The 22,961-nt window shown below is 37.9% G+C and overlaps 3 protein-coding genes and 1 pseudogene across 4 annotated transcripts; 1 reads left to right on the forward strand and 3 right to left on the reverse strand.

Moving 5' to 3' along the window:
• Positions 1-1,824: 1,824 nt before the first annotated feature.
• LOC137959180 (metal-independent phosphoserine phosphatase-like) lies at positions 1,825-3,963 on the reverse strand. Its single transcript, XM_068806533.1, has 7 exons — positions 3,524-3,963; positions 3,281-3,404; positions 3,138-3,188; positions 2,926-3,036; positions 2,697-2,828; positions 2,531-2,606; positions 1,825-2,272 (listed from the first exon to the last, which is right to left on the reverse strand). Exons 1-7 carry the CDS (start codon positions 3,718-3,720, stop codon positions 2,055-2,057), a joined length of 909 nt encoding a protein of 302 aa, XP_068662634.1. The 5' UTR covers positions 3,721-3,963; the 3' UTR covers positions 1,825-2,054.
• A 1,424-nt stretch (positions 3,964-5,387) lies between these two features.
• LOC137958890 (pentatricopeptide repeat-containing protein At1g80270, mitochondrial-like) lies at positions 5,388-9,707 on the reverse strand. The gene is made up of 3 exons (XM_068806090.1): positions 9,565-9,707; positions 8,202-8,802; positions 5,388-6,978 (listed from the first exon to the last, which is right to left on the reverse strand). The coding sequence occupies exons 1-3, from the start codon at positions 9,597-9,599 to the stop codon at positions 5,731-5,733; spliced, it is 1,884 nt and encodes a 627-aa protein (XP_068662191.1). The 5' UTR covers positions 9,600-9,707; the 3' UTR covers positions 5,388-5,730.
• Positions 9,708-11,011: 1,304 nt separating this feature from the next.
• LOC137958588 (pentatricopeptide repeat-containing protein At1g80270, mitochondrial-like) lies at positions 11,012-12,602 on the reverse strand (annotated as a pseudogene).
• Positions 12,603-18,201: 5,599 nt separating this feature from the next.
• LOC137959247 (heat stress transcription factor B-4b-like) lies at positions 18,202-20,763 on the forward strand. 2 transcript variants are annotated; one of them, XR_011114058.1, is made up of 3 exons: positions 18,202-18,659; positions 19,634-20,473; positions 20,608-20,763. XR_011114058.1 is itself a non-coding variant. In XM_068806631.1 (2 exons), the coding sequence occupies exons 1-2, from the start codon at positions 18,411-18,413 to the stop codon at positions 20,192-20,194; spliced, it is 810 nt and encodes a 269-aa protein (XP_068662732.1). In that variant the 5' UTR covers positions 18,202-18,410; the 3' UTR covers positions 20,195-20,495. The 2 variants fall into 2 exon arrangements, 1 of the variants encoding a protein (XP_068662732.1); XM_068806631.1 differs by lacking the exon at positions 20,608-20,763 and having other exon boundaries at positions 19,634-20,495.
• Positions 20,764-22,961: the final 2,198 nt, after the last annotated feature.

Below are 22,961 nucleotides of genomic sequence, written 5' to 3' on the forward strand. Positions count from 1 at the left end.
CATTAATTAGTTTATTAATATATTTTATTACTACACATTAGATCACTTATAAGTGTAGTAACCATGTTTATTTTGGTTCATTATCTGTTTAGATATATGTTCTATTTAAGTATATTATAAAAAATTACTCATTCTCTTGTTTATAACATATTTTTCATTTTGGGGCACTAACACTGGAATTTGTTTTCTAATGTACTTGAACTAGTCTACATTTGAACTAAATCTTAACTTTATTTCAAGTTCATAGTGGACTAACCCCCCCCCCCCCCCCCCCCCTTTACTCAAAATCATTAATGTGTGTCCAAGGATGGAAAATAAAAGTGAATGACTTGTAATTCACTATCACTCACTCTTTCTCAACGCTCTTTGCATCTCTCTCTATGCTCTCTTGCCGTTGCTTGCCTCACCTCACACTTGACCTTGCCGATGCTCCCCTCCCTCTCGTTGTTGCTCAGCCTCGCCCTCACCTCGACACTACTCCCTCCCTCTCGCCGTTTGCTCGACCTTGCCCTCACCACCTCAATCTACTCTCCTCCATCTCTCTGTTGCTCAACCTCCCCTACCGTTGTGCTGTTTCCCTCTCCTCTCTCCGCCCACTCTCTTAAAATCGAACCTTGTCATGAATAATTTTATATTTTTAATTTATACTACACTAAAATCTATTTTGTTTATTAATAAAATACCCTATTTATTTATTTATTTATTTATTTTGTTTACGTATTCTATATTTTATAATAAATTAAATTAATAATTTTATTTAATTAGATTAAACTAAAATCTATCTTATTTCATTAATAAAATATTTTATTTAATTATCTATTATATTAATGACTTTTAATATTATATTATATTACTAATTTAAGAGTGATAATTAAGATACTGTAAAAGTGAAAAAAATTAGACATTATAAAAGTATTTTTTTAAATACAACTATCTTAATAAAATTAAATTTATCATAGTATTTTATGAATAAACTTATTTTTCACTTTTCACTATATTTTCCATTGTGCACACTAACACAAAAAATTACTATATGCTACACTTTTCATTGAGGACGTTAACACGAAAAAGTAATTCACTTTTACTTTCACTTTAAAAATACATTAATCCCCCCAAAGTTTGAAGACCGATGTTTTGTAGTAGTCGCCCACTATTGAGAGAGGGAGGTTGAGGACCAGAGCTTTGGCGAAATACGTCTAGTAGGTGGTGACCTTAAAGGAACTTCTGGTTGACCACCCTCGGCTTCCCCCTCGCAACGAAGAGCAATCTCTCGATGACCACAAAATAAAAAGTATTTTTACTAGTTAAATAATAATTTTATATAATATCTATTTTCCATGTGCTTAGAATACACCAGTAATACAAAAATAATAGACCAAATTGACCATTGTATACAATATGCCATCGTTGCTTATGATGAACAATTTGAATTTGCTTTACAATTGGAGAGAAAGGAGGTTAAACTCAAGTTCTGCTAACCTTGGTTGTACCCATTTTTTCTTGCTAGAAAAATCATGTTATTGAAATAAATTTTTTATTCAATAATATTTATCTTAATGTCTTTTTCTATATTTTATTACTAAAGTTTGATAAAAAAAAAATTCACTTTTAGGAAAGAAAAGAAATAAATGTAAAATAAGAAAAAAATCAAGTTTTCAATCATTTAATACAAATTTGATGGTTAAATAAAAAATTAGTTGTATTTTAATTTAAATAAACTTAAATTATTGCTCCTCTTCTCTATACATTTATTGTCAACTACCCACGATGCTTATAAAGGATACTTAACATATAAGTAAGCAAGTGTGACAGTGACAGTATATATAGATCACATCAAATATTTACCTCATAATGCCACACAATACTGCCAATAACATATCAATACAAAAGCATACTCAGCAAATACATAAAGAGGAACACAATGGGGTGACATGCAGCAGCCACCACCGTGCATGCATCTTTAACATCCGACCCATTAACACTCTTATTAACGGCGCCAATACTTCCTCTCTGGTGCCGGCCATCCCTCCGATGGTAGAATCGGAGGATCCACTTCAGCACTGCAAGGAGTCTCCATTGAAGCCGCGCTGGAGGAACCCGACCTCGTTGAGATGGCTGACGTCGCTCCACGACTTGAACGCCCATTTCTCGTGGGAGAGGTGAAGAACGTTGATGGAGGCGTTCAGCACCTTCCCGGCCTTGGCCTCTCGAGTCAGCGCCATGTAGATCGCTCTGAGCACCCCGCCATGAGTCACCACGATGACTCGCTCACCTGTGTTGGAGAAAATGGCAATTGATTCGGTGAGGAAGAACCGATATTTTTCTTCTTTATTACGACATCATAAATGACTCGGAATACTAACTCGCTGGAGTTGACCTACATACTATCCATTGGACAGATTCACGGTTCACTTTAAATGGATTTAAGGTATTAAAAAACAATTTTAAATCCACTGTGACCTTTTGTACTCATTAATCTGTGGGCTTCAATCAGTTAATCTTTTTTTTTTTCATTTCATTTAATTTTCACCTTTGTGCCTGGAAGCTATTTCGTAAAGAGCAGCAAGAGATCTCTCACAGAGCTGGTTAAAGCTCTCTCCTCCACCCTGACAAATCCAAGAAGGAAAATTTGTATTATAACTTAATCATCTGTGATTCATGTTAGAATTAAGCGAGATAAAAAAAGGGAGAGTTACAGGAATCTCGGAATCATTCTCGGGAGAGAAAAATGCATGGTAGGCCTCAGGCTCCTTCTCTTGAATGTCAATCCAATACAGACCTTGTAAGCTTCCGACATGTCTTTCTTTCAGCTCAGGCACCTCAATCACCTGCCGCACATGGAAGCTTGATCATCAGTAATCTTCAAAAAATTTAGAAAGACGATGAAGTGATATTGAGTACTAGAGATGAAATTAAGAGCTCTACTTCGTGAACATGGCACTTCTTGGCAATCATCTCAGCTGTGTACTTGGCACGCTTTAGATATGACGAGTAAATCGCTGCTGGCTTCGTCTCCGTCGCCAACCTCTCCGCTATCTGCATTGTTTTACGATAACATATATCAGCGTCTGACAGTCTGTCGTCTTAAGCATCGTTTTAATGGCGGAAACAGAGAGAGGGGGGGTTCCAGATCGTACCGCGCCCGCTTGTTTCCATCCCACTTCGTTCAGGTCCGATTCCAGCTGTCCCTGAACCGATATACGATTAAATCAGTTTTAATCAGTGAGCTTATGTAACCATTTGACTATATTAAGATCATTCTGATGAACAAAAAGACTACCTGAATTCTTCCTGAACAGTTCCACGTAGTTTCACCGTGGCGGACGACGACTATCTCAGCGACGTCGTGAGGGATCTCAAGCGGAGCTTCAGTTTCACTCACAATGGCTACCAATGGGTTGATTCTGCAAATCAAACCAAACCCATTAACATAACAACGTTTCGGCTTTGGAGAAAACTTATTTCAAACGAAAATAAAAGAACTCGATGGTACAGAAGAAAGGTAAAGTAGTCGTGCCCTCACGTTGGCTCGTTGGAGACGAGGCAAGTCGCCATTGTTAGTACAGAGAGGTGACTGAGCAGAGTCTTATGAGAGAGGAAGAGAGTAGGGAATATCGAAAGAGTGAAGCTGATTCCAGTTCGTGAGGAAAGCGAGCAAAGACTCCGGTATTTATAGATCAAAAAGTGCTCATGCGCCTCCCTCAATAATTGAAAGTCCATTATTTTAGACAATAATTAAGAATAAAATAAAAACTGAAAATCATTTCTCTTCTCAATTATTGCAGAAAGAGGAAGACTATATCGGATGATTTCCAGCTTCTTAAATAAAAAAGACTCGACGAAACAAAAGGGCGGGCGACAAACTGTGCACTAATTCCAACTCTCAGGCCAAGAATCATAATCGCCAAGAACTTGGGAAGCACAAGCAAAGACCACGTATACAACCTCTCACGTCCCTTAACGTGGAAGTGCCGGCACCTCCTTCAATCATGGTTTGGTTCATGACATCAATCGATTCCGCGATAAACAATAAGAAAGATCACTCTTTCCTGCAAATCAAAACTAATTAACAAGGAAGCCCCTTTAAAAAGAAAGATCACATGTGTACTCGCGACACCTGGTAAAGTGTGACAGTAACCATAGTTGTCCATTTATGTGACAGATAACTTCAGTAAAATAAAATTAGAGATAACATGTGAAGCTATATTTTAATTAAAAATTCAAATTAAATCAATCATGACTATACAAGAAATACAAAGTCAAAAATATTCAGTGGATCCACCGATATTCAGTGAACAGGTGGCATGAAAAAAATGGAAGAGTGGGCCCAGGGATCATGTAATGATTTAGGTGGCTGTGTCCCACGATTATTGGGAATATAGGTCTACGTTCCACTCTCCAAGTGACGTGGCTGGTGATTGACGACAAATACGCAATTTTGGAAGTATTGCCGGTGCAATTCATCCAATCTGATTGAGTAGATAAGGAAATAAAAAAATCAATTAAAAATTAAAATTATTTATGGCAAAAAAATCAAGCTGGCATTCAATCATTCGCAACTTGACGTTCAAATTATTAATGAAGCGAATACCCAGAAAATTAAGTTTGACTAATCACTTGATAATGGACCCACTTTACGATTATTTAGATTGGATCCTTTTCAATATAACATAAAAGTATAAAAAGATTAGAAGAAGTTAAAAACTCGTTTTCCCAATTAGATTTTGGGAAATGCCGTTTGAGTTTTGAACTCCTCAAAACCATCCACATAGACTCCACTCACCAATGTGAAGTTGGGTCCAATGTCTATCTCAAAATGAAATCTCAATCACAAGGTGCATCTCAACTATTTTCCGTTTTTTTTTTTGGTTAGCAACCGCATTTGATGAGTTTGTTGCACATCCACATGACTGCGCATTGCTGCATCAGAATGTTTCCTCCATTTTGCTTGTTCTTTTTCGTATTTAATTTGAGGTCCCAGTTTGATAGAACAGGTTATTAAAAAGAGTCAAAATACATCACCACAATCATGGAGGGGAGAAATGGCAGCAGTCATGATGCCATATCACAGTTCTTGGAAAAGGCTTATAAAGCTTTCCCAACATACGTGGATGAGAAGCAGCTGTTGAAAGTGACGCTACTTCCAGAAATTGTTTTTATGTTAAAAGACCAGAACTTCCATTAATTTCTCATCCGCTTTGTCCGTTACCGTCATTTGGCTCCCACCGAAGCTTTCTTTTATCCACAGCAGCCAGGGATTAATTTAACCATGATGGCCGTGTATGATTCCAGATTACCTGCCAGCAGAACTTTACAAATTTTGGACAGGCGGAGAGAAGAGAATGGAAGCACCAGTAGGATTGCTTATTGGCAAATTTACACTGTTGAAACTCGATACTTGAATTGATATTGGACAGAAATGCTAAAGATTACAAAACTTAGGCAGACTTGCATGTCCAGAGTGCACTACGAATAGAGTAGGATAACTGAACATAATATATGGATTTGTCATGTTTCAAGGCTTAGCCTAATCTATATATCTAAAAGAACCTATAAAAAGGCCAATATTTAATTAGATCCCAAGATACTCAAACATCCTTCACCCCCTCTGCCTTCATGAAGAGTTTCACTGATTAGCCCATTGCAGAAGAGAATGCCGGTATTTACTTCTGGTGAAGCTCGAGAAACCAATTTTCACACATCGAACATCAGAAGAAGAAATTCAATCCTTCACTCAAGCAAAGACAATACTGATCCCTTCTTAAATCCATCTACTTGAATCAGCATGCCGGCCACTGTCTTATTTGGATGGATATTATCTGCTTTCATTCTCTCTCTGAACCCATAGGCAGGAGCCTTTGAATTTACATATGCCTGAAGGAGTGTTTGATACTGCTGCATCCGGCCCACATAACCTGCAAGTCTCAATCTATTAAAAATCTTCTCAGCATTATGAATGTCACCCCGTTTAGCATATTGGCTCAATAGTGCCATATACGAGCTATAATGTGGCTTTGCATTGCTATTCTGCTCACTGGCCTTCTGCAAAAATGAATCTGCCTTCTCCACCTCCCCAGCTTCCACATAGAGCTTAACAAGAGCATCCCATGTGTAGGGCCCAATCTGAATTCCAATGTCTGACATTTTCTTCACCAATTCTTTACCCTTAATCATAAGATTGTTACTAGCATAGACCCTCAACAGGGCTGTATAGTGTTTTGTAGACAGCTTGAATGATTTCTGCATCTTTTCAAACACTGCCTCAGCTTTATCTACTTTCTCCAACTTACCCCAAGCTTCAACTGCGGCAAGAAACTCACCCAGATGAGCCGATGCTTCACACACCTTCCACACACGTTCCACATCATTAGCACTCCCAAGAGTGGCATACAGATAGAGCAAATGAATGCAAGCTCCACGATTCTCCTTCAGATTGTCACCCTCCATCTCCTTCAGAATCTTCTCAGCTTTCTCACGGAAGCCACCATACATATAGTATTTTGCAATCATTGATTGGATGTACAAGTCAGGCTCCATTCCCTCCGCTTTCATGGTCTCAACCACCTGCTCCATTCCATCCATATCATTAGCTCGGCCTTTGGTGTCAATTAAGAGCTTGTATGTGAACAGTGACGGTTTCACACTTTCCTTCTCCATCATCAATAAAACATCTGCTATTTTTTTCTTGTCCAATTTCTTATACAGAATCAGTAGCTGATTGCAAGAAAATGTTGTTAAAGGGAAGCCTAAATCTTTCATTTTATTAAACACCTCTTCCGTTTTGGTGAGGTTTGTCGTTGCAGAGCAGTTAGCCAGTAAGGTTCTATAAATTACTTCTCCTCGAAAAGATTTTGGAATTCTTTCTATGTACTTTTCAGCTCTGCTGATGCCATGTACTTTAGCAATCAGATCCAAGTGAGAGGCATAATCTCTCTCTGTATGCTCCAGTTGCTTGTTTGCTTCCAACCATTCTAAAAGCTGCAGAAAATATCAAATACAATAAACAAATAACCAAAATTACAGTGCTATAAAAATGAGGAATCTACTGAATCCAAGGGGATCAGAATACAGAAGAATCTGTTCAAATCCATCCAGGTTTTTTAATTGAAAGCTTCAAAGATCAACATAGACAACCATAAAAGCATATACACAAAGAGAGGTTGACATTTCTGAAATTCTAAACTAGTCTCTCATTTCAACTTCCAAAGAATAGACTCAGGATTGACTACTGTCTCCTAACTAGTGAGGGAGCAATTTTGAAGACACAGATCAAATGAAGTATAACCTTGCCTTTGAAAAAAAAATCAAATGAAGTAATTAAATAATGAAAGTGAATCAATTATGTAAAAAGATTGTGAAAATAATTTCTATTATGATCTACTTTCTCAAGAGAAATACTTTTTTTTTTAGTCTGTGAGTATGTGTCTGCCCGATCCTGTAGAAAGTTCAGTGGAAACTCTAGGCTCAGTTGACATTATTCTTTTAATTTGAACAGTGGCTGCCATTGACATTACACCCTACACCACATTTAAACTCTTTCTAAATCATAAATTTTTGTGGGGCTGCACACTTTCACTCATTTAAGCTTGCATGCAAGAAAATAAATTTCTTAGTGAAGCAAATTGCCTCTGAAGCTCTGAGCAAATAGATGCATTTTTTAGGTGTCCATACTCTAAGAGTATATGAATTCTCTAGTAATTTCTATGTGTGCATCCAGACCCTTAATTCCAAAGTAGTGAATGCTTTTGGAGTGTTGAAAAAATTGGAAAAGCTTCAGCCAACTGCATTTTTTTAGTACTACAAAATGTGTATACCTAACAAGTAATCATGTCAATCAGAAAAACATACAGAAATAGTAAAATGCCTCAAACTCGGAGAAGAGATCATGATATTAAGGTTCAGGTCATTTGAGCCAACAAGACAAGTACAAACACAAGTTATCAAATAGTTTTTTTTTTTATCTTTGTTTAAGATTCACAGCTTAGACAAGCTCAAAGTTATAATATCCTTAATCTGAGATGAAATTCCATACAAGATTATAAACAATGAGAGATCTGCATCATTTAGTATCCCTCTGTCTGTAAATTTATTAAAAAAAAACAAAATAGAAAAAGTGGATTCAGTCATGGATATGATCGTTCTAAGGATGAAAAGATATTGTTATTTTATATTGTAATCCAGCTTTTCTAGTGAAAACAAACCTGTAAGGCCTTCAGAAACATCTTTCGTTTTCGTAGATTTAATATGGTAGCGAAAATTTCAGAACGCCCCAAACTATTTCCTTCTGCAACCCACTGATCAATAGCTTTGGGTACACCTTGCCGAGGAGCAGCAACAATCACTTTGAACAAACTTGACACTTTCTTTCGAGTATCCTTATCGGCAGGGTGGTCCACTTCAGCATCTGATAAAACAAGGCCACTTTGAGTGGTTTCCAACGTATCAGCTTCAGATTCATCATCAGAAAACTCAGATTCAGAGATTTGTTCCTCTGGTTTTTCTTCCGATATATTCTTCTCTACTACATCTTCAGTCTCTGAAGCGGTTTCCAGCTCAGAGAAACCATCATCTGCATCCTCCTCATCACTACTCTTAGCACCAGCCTGTGAAGAAAGAGTTTGCCGGCCCACAGAACATTTATAGCGAAAAGTAGGGATGTGAGAAAACCCCATGCTAGAGATACTTTGAACAGCTCGAAAATGGGCATACACATGACTACCCAGGCCTTGCTCTAAACTATCACCATAGAATTCTGATTTAGCACAAAATGCTTGAGCAATTCGGACATGAGAACTGTGGCTCCTGGGAATGGTACACATTGTATTAGCGCCTTTGGAGATCTTCAGGGCACATTTAACCTAAATATCGATAGATAATTTTGTGAAATCCCAAGAATTTTTTTTAATAAGCTATTGAATGTTGACATTGCACATAAGCCCCCCCCTGGGGAGGAGGTAGAAGCATCGGGTCTGTATCTGGATTGTAAAAAACAAGAGTATGGACAGACGCTAAAAAACAAAAAGTTTTGGAAGAAAATGCTGGCATCATCATACCGGAAGCTCTTATTTGTAAGGGCTCTCCACAACAAGCTTAGAAGCAGAAAGTCTCCCACACAAAAATGAAAAGTGAACAGTAGACTGACCAGAAATATGCAAATACAGTTAGAATTGACGAGAAAGAGCCAAACAGTTACACAGTACAAAATGGCATATTAATGCAAAAGCTATTAAAAAAGCATAAATATACTTCGGGCCGAAAAAACAAGAACCTCTCTTACCACAGTCGCTCGAAACAAGAATGACATAATATATAAAAGGGGCAAGTACACAAACGAAATAGTTCTTATAACGAAATGCAAATCACTCTAAGCAAAAATAACCACTCACAGACACGACCATAGCAGAAGCATTTCCAAAAAACAGACACTCAGCAATGTCAATCAAAGACGACTAAACATGCCAGCAGTGTTACCCACAAACGGCAACAATGTAAAGTTAAGTTGCCCAGCACGTCCGGAAGCAAGAAGAGGCAGTGTAGAAGGCGAACAGCACAAAGGCGCGTTACCTGATCGGAGCAGCAGCTCTGCGGAGCGCCCACATGATGAGTCAAACGAGACTGGAAGAAATCAAACACCTAAACGAGTAAACTTTAAAACCCCGCTAGCTGCCCAACTGGTATCAGATATCCTCATAAACCCAAAAAACCCTAAGACGTGCTGCGGAGCTCACTGTGGAGTGTGAACGTTCAATTCAATATTAGTTTATTAAGCCTCAAGATTGCCGCGAATCTCTGTAAGACAATTTTACTATGAGAAGCATTTACAGCCCAGGTCACTTACCTTCTTATCCAATCTTGCTCGAAGATAATTACCATCCAAACCATGCTTACAATTTGTTGGGTCTACGACTAGGCCTGATCAACCTAGATTTGAGATGGGTAAGGTCAGTGAAGGGGTCACCGTCGGACCATTTTATGTTCAGCAAGTTCCCTCTCGTTCACTTCAGGTCCAGTTTCTAGACTCGATAAAGCTAACTCGACTTAGATTTGACAGGGGCCTAGTCGGGTTCAAAATCACATAACCATGGTTCAAACCCAATTTCTTCTAACATAGTGGCCTGTTTCAGAATTGGACAGCTGCACATAAACGAACTCACTGAATCAGTATTTGTCATCCAAAGTGGTAACCACAAAACAAGAGCAGAATTTGAGAGGAGTCAAACATATGCAACTATAATGCACAAATGAAATTTTATTTTCATTTCATATGAGATTTTATATTGAGTTATACCAAAATTTATTTTACTGTTGGCTACCTTCAATGACAAGATGCTTCTCCAAGTTTGCCATTGAATTCCCATGATTATGAGTTCTGCAATAGGCCTGATCATAGAGAATATAGTGAGAAGCACATATACCCAAATGGAGCATAATATATTGACAGACTATATTTGTTTGGGATGATCTGGATCTGATTGTCCAATTTCACGTTCAATGTCTGATTGAATTTTGTGCCTGGGTTTTTCAAGGTAAAAAATCCTTTTAGCCCAAATAATACCCAAAATGATCAGGAAGGAAACACCAAACCCGAGCTCAATTGGTTGAGATCAGGCTTGAGTTCACCTAAGCTGTTGCATCATTGAGGAATAGTTGCCTTCCTACCACTTAATGAGGAACGAAAACAGCTAATTGCTATGTTTAGCAAACTAGATAGAAACCCGCTAACTGTGCTCAAGCTTACCGAACAGAAATACATGGCTCAAGCATAATTTCAACTAACCAAGACATTTTTCTATAGTAAGCAGATTCCAAGGGATGACTAAGACCATCTTGACTTTTTTTTTTTTTTAAGGTACAGGACTGCACTGGATATTTTAAGTGCATTGAATCTACAAACCTGCATAAATCTTCTAATTCAACAGGATCCTGGGCAGTAGAGCCATTATATCAGAGATCAATGGCCTTCCCTTGGGCAAACCCAACAAGCTCCACTTGTTAAAAGCCTGTACTTGTTTCAGCATGCTGGTAAGCTCCTTTTGAGCAGAATGTTTTCTGCTTTCAATCTTTCTCTGAACCTATAAGCTGGAGGTCATTCAGATAGGCCTGTAGGAGGCGCTGTCATTGCACTGCAAGACCAGCTTCTCTGTACCCCTGAAATATCTTCTAGGCGTTATGGATGTCACCCCTTTGTGCATATTGGCATAACAAAATCATAAACGAGCTGTAAGGAGCCTTTAGATTGCCATCTGCAAAGAGTCTGCTGTTTCCACCTCCCCAGCTGCTGCATACATTCTCACTATGGCATCCCATGCATAGGGGCCCATGGGATGCTTATTGGCTGACATTTACCTTAGCAAAGACTTAGCCTTGTTCAAAAGCTTGTTATGGGCATAAACCCTCAACAGGGCTGTGTACCATTTTGAAGAGACCTTCATTTTCTCCATTTTCTCAAAAAAGTTTCCTCAGCTTTTTCTACCTGTCCAAATTTTCCCAAGCTTCAATCACAGCCAAATACTCATGGACACCTATAGATGTCTCATGTAACTTCCAAATCCGCTCTATAGAATCAGCCTCACTAAGGAAAGCATATAGAGGAAACAAGAAAATGCAGGCCCAATGATGCTCCTCCATCTCTTTCAGAATCAACTCAGCTTTCTCACGAAACCCGCCATAAATGTAAGACTTCATCACCACTGATTGGATGGGAAAGGTGAGTCCTATCCCCTTTGCCTTCATTCTCTCAAGAATGTGCTCCATCCCAGCTATGTCACCTGGCTGGCCTTTGGCAACAATCAAAAGCCTGTATTCATCAAAGATGGTTGTACATTTTCCGTCTCCATCATCTAGAGAACATCGACTATCTTTTTCTCATCATATTTCTTATAGAGGAGAAGCAACTGATCACAGGAAAATGCCGACAATTGAAAGCCCAAAACTTTCATTCTACTAAATATCTTCTCTGCTTTCTTGAGGTTTCTATTGGCTGCAAAGCTAGCCAATAGGGTCCTATAGACCAGCTCTTGTCGAAAAGGTTCAGGAATCTCGTTTATGTAGTTTTCAGCTTGGCCTAAGCATTGAACTTTTGCCACCAAATCCAAGCGAGAGGCATAATCCTGTTCATTGAAATCAAGCCTCTTTTTTGTTTCCAACCACTCGATAAACTGCAGACAATATTGACAGCCAATTACCATGAAAGAATTCTCAGAATGGAAGAAGAACAAATTCATCACATATTCTATCATAACCACAAGAAAAAGTAACAGAAAACATAACCAGCAGTTCTGACAAGTCTTTTTCATACAAAATCAATTCAACTCCTTTTTTGACGATCAATTAAAACTACTTAATTTTATGCAACATTGCAAGGATTATTTACAGGTTCTGCAACATGAATGAAAAAGAAAAATGGTGCCTTAAATAGTTGTAAATCAACCATAGATTGCAAGTTCATAATCAGAACAAACAAAACCTAGTCAGAGCAAAGAACTAAAAACTATTGAACACTGAGGCTTCATTCTACTGAAAGGAAACAAAACCTCCTCAACTGTTCTAGTATTTGCTAGCTCTGCTTCTTTACTACTTCCATGCATGTCAATCTTCGACATTCTACTGAAAGGAAACAATCATGCTATAGTGGTCAATTGAAATCAAGGTCCTGCATTTTTTTTTTTTATTATTTTGTGAAAGGTCCTGCATTTAGAGAATGAGAAAAGCAACCACATTGATATAGACATGTTATTCATGGCAGTGCCTGATTTACTCATCAAGAAGAGTATTGTGTAAACTGTACAGTAACTTCCTGCTCCAGAAACTACGTAAGAGTATCAGTCAACATCTTTCCCTAGTCAAGACCAGAAAAGTAAACTCGTTGGTTTTTCGATTTTAACATCTCAAAAAGTGGGACTTGGAAGTATGTAAAACTATGTGAACTAAGATCACATCACACCGTTATGTGATAAAAAAAGAGAGTATATAAACTGAAAAACTGCAGGAGTGTTACACTGACACCAAGATACCACAAAAAGAAGGCACAGAGGGGTTCAATCCATTCTCTCAGAAAGAAACCAGGGCCAAATTTTCATCAAGGAGCTATGTAGAGGCCCCTGCAACGTGGAAACACTCCTGTTACATCCCACTGCAGAGCACACACAATCACAAACCATCCATGAAATGGACCAACAAGATAGAAATAAGAGAAAACCCATAATAACAAACACCACCCATCGCCAAGTTCTCCAAATTCAGTCAAATGTTCGATGAGATAATCTAAGGAGATATGGTTTATTGGAAATAATGAACATTAAAAAAGTAAACGGATAAAAGGGCAAGTACCTGCTAAGGTTGAAAGCTCTTCGGACTGCCCACATGGTCATTCAAATGAAATCGAAGACAGTGATAACCCTTCCGAGGCGCCCAACTGCTCATAAACCATGAAAAACTTCCCTCCACGAACTGTTGGTCTGTCACCCGGGAAGTAAAATTAAAAAAAAAAAAAAAAAAAAAAGTGGTGAGCATCAGGGTTTTATTAAATATGAGATTTTGTTAATAAATATTTAAATATGAAAATTTTATAATTGGTTTTAGATATTTAATAAGATCACCTTCTATTTTGTGCATGAATGGTGTTAAATAAAATGGTTTTACCATTTAGTGGGTTTTATTAAAATGAATTTCAGTCAATAGGTATTTAGGTATAAGATTTAATAAAAGGGCATTTTGGATATTTTATTGTTTGTAAGCAATATTCAGAAATTGGCCTAAGTTTTCAACAAAATGGTATCTAGAGTAATTTTAGGGTGTTTTTTTAATATAGCCTCTAGATGTTGTATTGTTGTATTTTTTTTAATATAACTAATACAATCCATTAAGATTAGGGGTAAAATAGTTAATATATTTGTTGCTAAAAATATGAAACTTTTTTTAATAATTACATCTTTGTAAAGATATCATCCATAATATAATAAAATATTAAATATATATTTTAAAATATATTTTAAAATTTATAAAAATAAATTATATATAAATAATCATGATCCCATTTCCCTAAATTTACCTAATACTTTTATTATTAATAATTTTATCTAAATCGTAGAGAAACCACCTTAGAGTGTGTTTCTCTCTACACGAAAACACGAAATACCAAATAATTTTTTGTTATTTAAGCAGGCTTATAACGGAGGAATTTTTATTAATAAAAATTATTAATTAATAATGTTAATATAATCATTAGAACTCTATTGTAATATAAATTCCAATATTTTTTATAAAAAAAATTATGTAAAATTTTGGGTCCACTTGATGATTAGTATCAAACAATTTAAAATTTTTAGTCTTTTAAGTTAACCCTACAATTTGAGGTATGGTAGGGGCACATTAACCTTGAAGGGAACCATCCCCTCTCTTCACTCCCAAAGTGACTTTTGAATCCCCCAAAAAACAAAAAAGAGACTCCCCATACCCAAAAAAATTGGCAAGCATACATCCTGATGATTGAAGCATTATGCTATGATACCTCGTGTAATATTTAGAACTCTTCTCTGGTTAGATTTGCTGCTATGCAGACCTCACAACCACATGCGAAAATGAACCAGAAAAATGCTCTTATAAATCAAACTCTCTTTATATATGATTGGGAAGGAGCACAGTTTACTGCTTCATTTGGAGAAGCAAATCTCAGCCCTCTTTGTCACTGTTATAACATCATAAATCCTTTGCTTAACACCTCATTAACAAGATGGAAAGGCAAGGAAATGGAATGGAATCAGAATCACTTACAGTACATTAACAGCTTAGCCTTTTTCTTGCTTTTTTTGACCCAGTGCAGTCAAAAGAACTCTCCTCCTAGGCCATGCTAAAGCAGATTGACAAAGAGTGCTTACTTTATTGACAAGTTTAATTTCCAGTTGGTCTCAACTCTCAGCCTTTTAGTATGGACCATACGTTAAGAGTTCTGAAATTTAAATCATCTGATCGATTTGCTAGAATAGGCTATCGGATAGCTCTGTAAAATTCAGATCCGAGATTGTACAGATAGTGAGAGAGAGAGAGAGAAAGAGAAAGAGCACACAGAGCTGTATCTTTTCATCTCCTTTAAGTACCCACATATCAATCAAATTTTTGAAATGCTTTGTCAGCACATGACCCGTGTAAAATCGTCTTTCATAAAGATGAAAAAAGAAGCAGCCGTCTGTAAAGCATATTTTGTCTCGCAATCTCTCATCTCTGGAGTATCTTTTTCCCTTTCTTTTTGTAATAATAAAAACTTCATCAACAAGACAGCATCGTCTGGATATCCTCTACCCTTCCGGACTCTCTTTTAAGCAGCAGCTGATGAGATTTTAGAATATACAACAAACGGGGTCGCCCCACTTGAGAAATAAAGAGGAACAGAGAGAGTGAAGCGAGAGGCCCTTCTGTAACCATTTTCTAATACTTATGATCAGATTGCGGAATGGGTTTCTCTAAGCTTCTCAGTTTCCTGCCTAAAATCTTTTTTAATGATAATGACAAAAGCCATGAGAGGCAATGATGCATAAAACCAAGATTGCGATCTTTTTATATTGAGTTACTAGGTAAAGGAAGGAAGATCCCTACATGTGAGTGTTCATGATTTTGCCTTCAGCAGATGGTGGTGTTTTGCTCTTTTTGATCATCCTGACAAAACGCATTTTCTATTTCATTTCTTTACCTGGTTTGCTGGAGTTTGGCCCTTATCACATGTAAACATCCTGATTTGTGCAGGTTTACTGCCATGGAGAAGGAGCAGATCAAAATGAGACAAAACGAAAATGTTATAGTTCTCTTTCTAAAATGGTCGAACAGGTTGCAGGCGTTCCCTCTCTCTTTCCCTCTCTTTCGTACATGTACCTCGTTCTTGGTTTCTTTTATTTACTGGACTTTCAACATTGGTAATAAAACGAAAAAATCAATATCCTCTCTCTCTCCCCTGTCCCTCTCTAAAAGACACAACAAGTAATATTGTGCTGGTCTTATTAGGCTAAATCAAGAATTGATATAAATAGAAGAAAAAATCCCTGAAAATAAAGTGTATTTAAGGCAGAACGTTTAGAGAGTGGGTTATCTTTAGAAACAGATACAGCAGTAAATTCATTCTTCACCAAGTTCTAAGAGTTTTTTTTTTTTCTTTTACTTGTATTTCCCAGCGTGAAGATGCACAAATCTGATCATCCAAGCCATTCTATTACTCTTTAAGGCAGGGAGGCTCAGCTGTGGATCAACCCATTTGACAGCTGACATTGCTGATGATGCACCGGAAAGATGACAAGAAATAAAGGAGATCAGTCACTGAGATGCATGGTTTGAACATGTAGTTGGCAAAGACATAATAGTGCATGCACCAGTACTTGGATGTTTTCGTCAATGGAGGTTAGCAGACCTGCAAGAAATAGGGAACTGTCTAAAATGACATAGCTGAAAGTAAAAGCGAAAGAGCTGAAGAAAACCAACCCAGCCACGAAAATAGCAAACAATAAAGCCGAATGACGGAAGAAGTCTTTTAAGAAAAAAAGAAGAAGAAGAAGAAGACATCATTGCTCCCGCAAACCCATCAACTATAGTAAACACAGGACCTACATCAATTTTATATCCATGGCTGCAATCAATACGGCAAGATAACGGCTCTCCATCCATCCACCCGTGCGTGGTTTAATGCATGCAAGCATGAACATGGTTCATATTATGTTAGAAAAAGGCCATGTGAGATGAGCATCAGCACTAAAGAAACTCTTAGCAACTGAAAACCAAATCTTCCTCACTATCTACAGACATTCTACCGTTCATAGTTTTCAGTTTGGAGAAAATGATTAGTTTCTTCTTCTCTAATTTGATCTCTCCATACCAGTTTAGGCTTGTAGATCTATGTTTTTGCTCTCTTTGTAAGAGAGTCTTTCAGCCTTTTTCCTATCTAATGACATTACTGTTTTAAGGATACAGATAACAACCCAAGAGCTCTGGACTGCTTCAAGACTATCCCAAAATGAGAGATGACTTGTGTTGGCCATGAGTTGTAATTGAAGGAGATCTTACGCATAAGCTTTCATTCACTTTGGCGTCATGAAATGAGTTTGCCAAGAGTTCTCAACTGAAATTATCAAGATTTCATAGTATTGGGCAGTATTTTCTAATCTAGACAGGTTGATTAATAGATCAATTAAGAGACTTAAATTGATCGTTATGAACCTGCAGATCAGTTACATCTGGGAAAGATATGTAGTCAAAGACAAGGAGGGTCAAACAATTCCCAGCACTTCTGGTAAGTATATCAGTAAGTCAGAGAAGGCAAAAATGGATCACAGAAAGACAACTTCTCTCATTTCATGAGTCATAGTTATTATACTGGAAATGCATGGGAAAGTAGACGTCTCGGGCAGGCATGTGGGTAGAAAATCTAGAAATGCTGCTATGCATGTATGTTTGATTATTTATTAATAGAAAAGAGCAGCATTGAATCCCATGATGTAGGCCAATGACAGAAACGAGCAGCAGAAAACGATTTTTCACCAAAAGGGTCTGTAATCAGAGGATAAATAAATTATTCCGTCCACTAAACTCCTTTCCAATACCATCTAGATCACGGGCACGCCTTGAAATTGCAGATGGAACAAAACAATATAAAATAATAGAACATTCCTCCACCAAAAGAATTCTATAAAATTCGAATTTCGATTAGTAAAGTCCATACAAGGGCTGCAGCTTCTCAGCAACTTCTGTGATCCTCAAGAACGTGTCAAAATTACAAAAACAAAGAGCAAGAAAAGACATAAAAAAGGGAGAAGCCAGAGAGATTTTAACTTGAATCTACATGAAACTGCTGTTCCTTTTACTGGGAATGAAGCGAATGGAGGAAAGAAAAAAAGGGGTCCCACTTTATCATAAACAGCCAAATCCCAGTCCCTGGCGCTGATCATTATTAGCGGTATTCTCGCTCGGGGAGGTAAGCGAAAGCAGCTGTGGGTAACACAATGATGAGACATGTTTTCGTATTGAAAGGAAATGACATGATATTGATACAAACCTAAACAATAGAATTGAGCAGATAGGTTTCTGCTTTTTATGATAAGGACCCGTTTTTTAACGAAGCAAAGCAATGATGAACATTACGAGGGAAACAATCAACAACTGATTAATGGCTGATTGAATCGCCTTACTGGTAAATTATCAAAAAAGAAAAACTCTTTTTGCGATACCTCATATGTTTCTTAAAGTCACAGAGCTTTTAATAATTTACAAGTCGTGGTGGTAATACAAATAAGTACCTGAACATGCAGAAAGAAGATAAAATATATGCAATTGGAGCAACTGTGTTTCTAGAGAGAGAAAAAGAGCTCTAGATCTTTCAGCGAGTGGGGAGGAGTGGTACTAGTGTTTGTCTTTTCTTCTGCTTGTTGAGAGCGATGGCTTTCTTGGTGGAGAGGTGCGGAGAAATGGTGGTCTCAGTGGATTCACACAAGGCTATTCCAGCGCCTTTTCTCACCAAGACTTACCAGCTCGTCGATGATCCTTGCTCGGATCACATTGTTTCTTGGGGGGAAGATGAGGCGACCTTTGTGGTATGGAGGCCACCTGAATTCGCCAGAGATCTCCTGCCAAACTACTTCAAGCACAACAATTTTTCAAGCTTTGTCAGGCAGCTCAACACCTATGTAAGGCCCAGATCTGGTTCTCTTCTTTTTCATGGTTGCCTTGTCCGTTTGATACGGATTATCAGATGGGCACTTTCTTTTCTTTTGTTAATTGGAAGATCTGGATGATTATTTCTTCTATTCCCTTTCACAGTTAATTGGTTCAGTCTGTGTGATGATATTTTTTTTTTTCTCTGGAGTTCCAAGAAAAAAAAGCTCCTGCAGTTTCTGGGCTACTATTGTCATCTAATTATTCCATTTGCTTATGGTTGGTGGGAGTACTGTGTCTTCAAGTTAGATTTGCAGTACTGATTCCGTCTGAATATGTACAGTGAGCGTGAGCCTGTTTGCCTTGTGAAAAGAATATGAGATCTGAGAAAAAAGCATCATTTCTTCTTTTTTTTTCTGCTGATTTGCTTGTAAGAATATTGGTGGAGTCAATTTTAATTCCTTCGGATAAAGTCATTCGAGTGTCTTCGTCCAGTTCATCACAGAATACAAATTGACTGTTCGATCATTTGGTTCTTTCTGCTTGACTCTGCATAAGTGTTGCAGAAAGATAGGATATTAGTTTCTGTCAACATGCAAATAGGATTCCTCTCTCATCACTTCCTTCTTACAATTCTTGGGTCTTTTTACAATTAAATCCGCGAGAAAAAAAAGCATTTTATGCCCGCTCTTTTAGGTGTTCTTATCTCGTTGTCTGAAAATCCATCTGTGAAGTGCCTATTTTTCTGGGTGAGTTTTTGACTGTTCTCGAAACGACAGTTTCTTCAGAAATTCCTCATGATGCTGGCATGAATATGCTGGGTTACAGCCGCGGCTATCTTATCTACAGTGCCATCTCGTGATTCTCTCATGAAAAAATGTGCACGGAGATCATGTTGTTAAACCTTGTCACTAGTGTCGTGATTCTGAGGAGACGTTTCCTTCTTCCCGTCGTTGAGTCAAACTGATGCCGGTTTGTTTCTCTTTTTTTCTTTCTGCTCTTCCAGGGATTCAGAAAGATCGTTGCCGATCGGTGGGAGTTTGCGAACGAATTCTTTCGGAAAGGAGAGAAGCATCTTCTGTGTGAGATTCAAAGAAGAAAAAGCCCTCACATTCCTCCCCAGCTACATTATTCCGATTCCCCAAAGTTTCCAGCTTCAGATGAAATGGGTTACTGGTTTGAATCTCCACTGCCATCACCAATTTCAGAAGCAGAATTCTTATCTGCTCTTACTGAAGATAACCAACGTCTGAGAAGACGAAACTCTTTGCTTTTGTCTGAACTCAGCCACATGAAAAAGTTATACAACGACATTATCTACTTTCTGCAAAATCATGTAACTCCAGTACCGAGAGAACCAAGAATCGTCAACCAAGGACCAAAGTTCATTGAGCTGAGCCCTAATCATCAGGACCACTCTCTTCTTGCCCCACAGGCCTTAAAGAACCATGGCACGATGACTTTTGCAGAAGAATCTAACAGCACCGTCATGCTCTTTGGTGTTCCGCTCCATCACCATGGAAAGAAGAGATTGCACCCAGAAACACTGATTCCGCTGGAGGAATAGGAGCAGGGAACTGTTGACTGCTTCGACCGTCAGTATCTTGTTAACCATGTTTTAGCCCGGTGCTCGGGAAGAATTTACCGGTGCTGTTTGTATAGGAAGTAGTGGTCCGAGCGTAGGGAAAACAGCTCGTTCATGATCAAGAGAGTGGAGTAGACTTTTTGGTTGCTTGGTGTAAATGGTCAGGAAGTGGTACTCCTTCAGATAAGTAGTTGCTTAGTTTGGATCAGAGATGGCAAATGTCGCTTAGAAGGTTAGAACACCGAGATAAGAATATTTAAGGTGCCTTTTATCTGCTTTCTTTCTTCTGCTTTCTTATACTGTCTGATCAGTACACGACTAATTAAAATTTCCTCATGCAAGGATTAATTGGACTGTCGCCATTAATCTTCTGTGTGTCTGTTCACTCCAAGCAGAAACGCAGTGATGAAAAGCTTACACGGACAAATATGCGATAAAGATCGATTGACTCAGATTAGTTTTCAATACACTGTACACGATGAATTTATCAATAATTGTACTGGTTTGAATCTGATGTCTGGCTTTGATATCTGGCCAAGATTTTCGTTTCTCAATGCGGTGGGTCAGCAGGAAAAGTGGGAATTCCAAATTAGATGTCTTTATTTTCGCGACAACTTTGTTAAGATGGATTCTCATGGCTCCCCATGGCTCAAAGTCGTCATAAACAGATATTCAATCTCAGTCAGGAAGGAAAAATTGAAATATACGACCTTCTATCCTTCATAAAGGCGAAGAGATCTATCTATCTGCAAACGAAAGTAAATGGGCATATTGTGCAATCATTGCTTCTTGCGTTCGGAATCTAACCTTCTTTCTGTTCTGAAAAGTAAACCGAGGGTCTCTAAAGAGAAGAAACAGTAGCCATTAGAGCAAACAGGAAGAGAAAAAGGCTGTGAAAAAGAAAGCAGACGGACAAAGATTGCTTTGGGATTGTGTTCTAATGCTTTGCATTGTCATTTCTCGAATTTGTGTTGTCATTGGTTTCCACTTTGATCTTTGGAGTATCTGCCATCCACCATCACCATAATGCTGGGCAGCTACAGTCCCCAAGAATCATGGCGATTACTGGGTTTTAATGAGATTTCAAGGACCCAAACACCCTTCCGTTTTGATGAACAATGGATTGGGTATCTTTGCTTTCCCTTTTCCCGGGGGGTATCTTGGTGATAAAGACACTTTCTGGGATTAGAAAAGAGATGGTGCCCCAGATTGCAGTCTCAGAGACGATTAAATAACTGACATCTCAAGCCTCACTACACGAATTTGAAAGTGGCTTCCCTCCCAGAAAACTAAACCGCTTAAATCCGATTCCTGTTCATCGCAAATGGTGGCAATTCGAGAAACGCGCAGAGTAGTAATCGGAGATCCATTGTGAGATTTTGGATACGAACCAGAACGGAGTCACTATTCACTAATTGGCTTGGCCTGAGTAAACAGAAAATCTCTCCTGCGTACTGCTCCCCTTTTGCCTTCCGGGATCTTCATCGTCCATGATGACGATATTTTCCTTGCTTGGCCTCAGGCTACTTACCTGATTTGACAAAACATGATCCTTCAGCACACTTCTTTCGTCTTCTGGAACAAGGATAACGACGCACCACACTCGTATCAATGTGCTTGTTTGAGGAAAGGAAGAGCCATTCTGTACTGTTTTTGTTTCTTTGTTTTTGTCCCGAACATTATTACTTTAATTTCATGGTGGAGTCAGGAGAGTGCCAAGTAGAGTAAAGATGAAACCCTGTGTTTTCGTTATCAAAAAATAAAATAAAAATCAAGTTCTGGATCAGATTTTGGTTCTTCTTGTTATATATTATGTGCTTTCTCAGAAAGAATTGATAATGTTCTTCTGCTGGGTTATTTTGGTTTGAAATTAATAAAATCTATCTTTTGTTTGCATCAGGTACTAGATTCTGCAGCAAAGGTATGTATCATATTGTCGTGGTTTCCTCTGTTTTGAAGGCCAACGTGGTTAATGGCTGAATAGTCCAAAAAAAAAAAAATGAAAAAAGTTATAAGCTGATGTATTTTTCTTTTCGTCTTATTTTAAGCTAAATTTAGGTTCTTCCTGTTTATAGTTCTGGATGACTTGTTCTTATGGTTCTGATACCTGTGAACTCTGTAACTGCTTTATCAAATTCCAGTCCTAGTGGCTATCCAATGGGGAGATTGACATTGAAGTGACTGATTTGGCAGATTCTGTGAAAATCATCAAACGGAAACTACTTCCATGTAAAGGATTGCGAATATCACTGAATCAAACTACTGTACTGGGTGGAGTAAAATGCCTAGTGCTGTATGCCTGCATCTGTTAATAAACACAGAAAGAAAATGTATAAGGTAGAGGATGGGTTTGCCGTTTTAGATGACCGGCTGGCTTCCAGGTTATTTTTTTGCAGAATGAATTTCAGGAAAGGGTGCGAAGGATGTCTGTTCTTGCTATGGAAGCAAAAAACAGGTATTAGTAGTACTTAAAATGGAGATGTATTTGGTTTCACGTTCTTAAATCTGCAAATTCGTCAACAGATGTGCTTGCCAAGGAATGAGTTTTCCTGTAATTTGCTCCCTCCACCCTTGTAATTTTCTCTTGTTAATAAAAATACATCTTTAACAAAAAAAAAAATACTTAATATCGGATAAGGATTTTGTCAACTATCATAGTAACTTTATAATATTACAGTTTACATAATTTAGTCATCTAAATCATAAATTATCAAGGCCTTTTGGAATACCACTAAGGGGCAGGCATATT

The sequence above is a fragment of the Aristolochia californica genome, unplaced genomic scaffold (assembly GCF_029961685.1).
Source record: "Aristolochia californica isolate CCGP_79_NKW_82.1479 unplaced genomic scaffold, dmAriCali1.0.hap1 SCAF_3, whole genome shotgun sequence".
In the NCBI taxonomy this organism is placed as follows: domain Eukaryota; kingdom Viridiplantae; phylum Streptophyta; class Magnoliopsida; order Piperales; family Aristolochiaceae; genus Aristolochia; species Aristolochia californica.

Excerpts from the sequence above, each read along its gene's own strand:
- LOC137959180 (XM_068806533.1), bottom strand. The coding sequence starts at position 3,720 with ATGGACTTTCAATTATTGAGGGAGGCGCATGAGCACTTTTTGATCTAT. Across the intron at positions 3,037-3,137 it reads GATGGAAACAAGCGGGCGCG|ATAGCGGAGAGGTTGGCGAC; the intron begins GTACGATCTGGA and ends AAAACAATGCAG. Across the intron at positions 2,829-2,925 it reads AGAAGTGCCATGTTCACGAA|GTGATTGAGGTGCCTGAGCT; the intron begins GTAGAGCTCTTA and ends CATGTGCGGCAG.
- LOC137958890 (XM_068806090.1), bottom strand. The coding sequence starts at position 9,599 with ATGTGGGCGCTCCGCAGAGCTGCTGCTCCGATCAG. Across the intron at positions 8,803-9,564 it reads AGAGCTGCTGCTCCGATCAG|GAGCCACAGTTCTCATGTCC; the intron begins GTAACGCGCCTT and ends TACCATTCCCAG. Across the intron at positions 6,979-8,201 it reads TGTTTCTGAAGGCCTTACAG|CTTTTAGAATGGTTGGAAGC; the intron begins GTTTGTTTTCAC and ends TATTTTCTGCAG.
- LOC137959247 (XM_068806631.1), top strand. The coding sequence starts at position 18,411 with ATGGCTTTCTTGGTGGAGAGGTGCGGAGAAATGGTGGTCTCAGTGGAT. Across the intron at positions 18,660-19,633 it reads TCAGGCAGCTCAACACCTAT|GGATTCAGAAAGATCGTTGC; the intron begins GTAAGGCCCAGA and ends CTGCTCTTCCAG.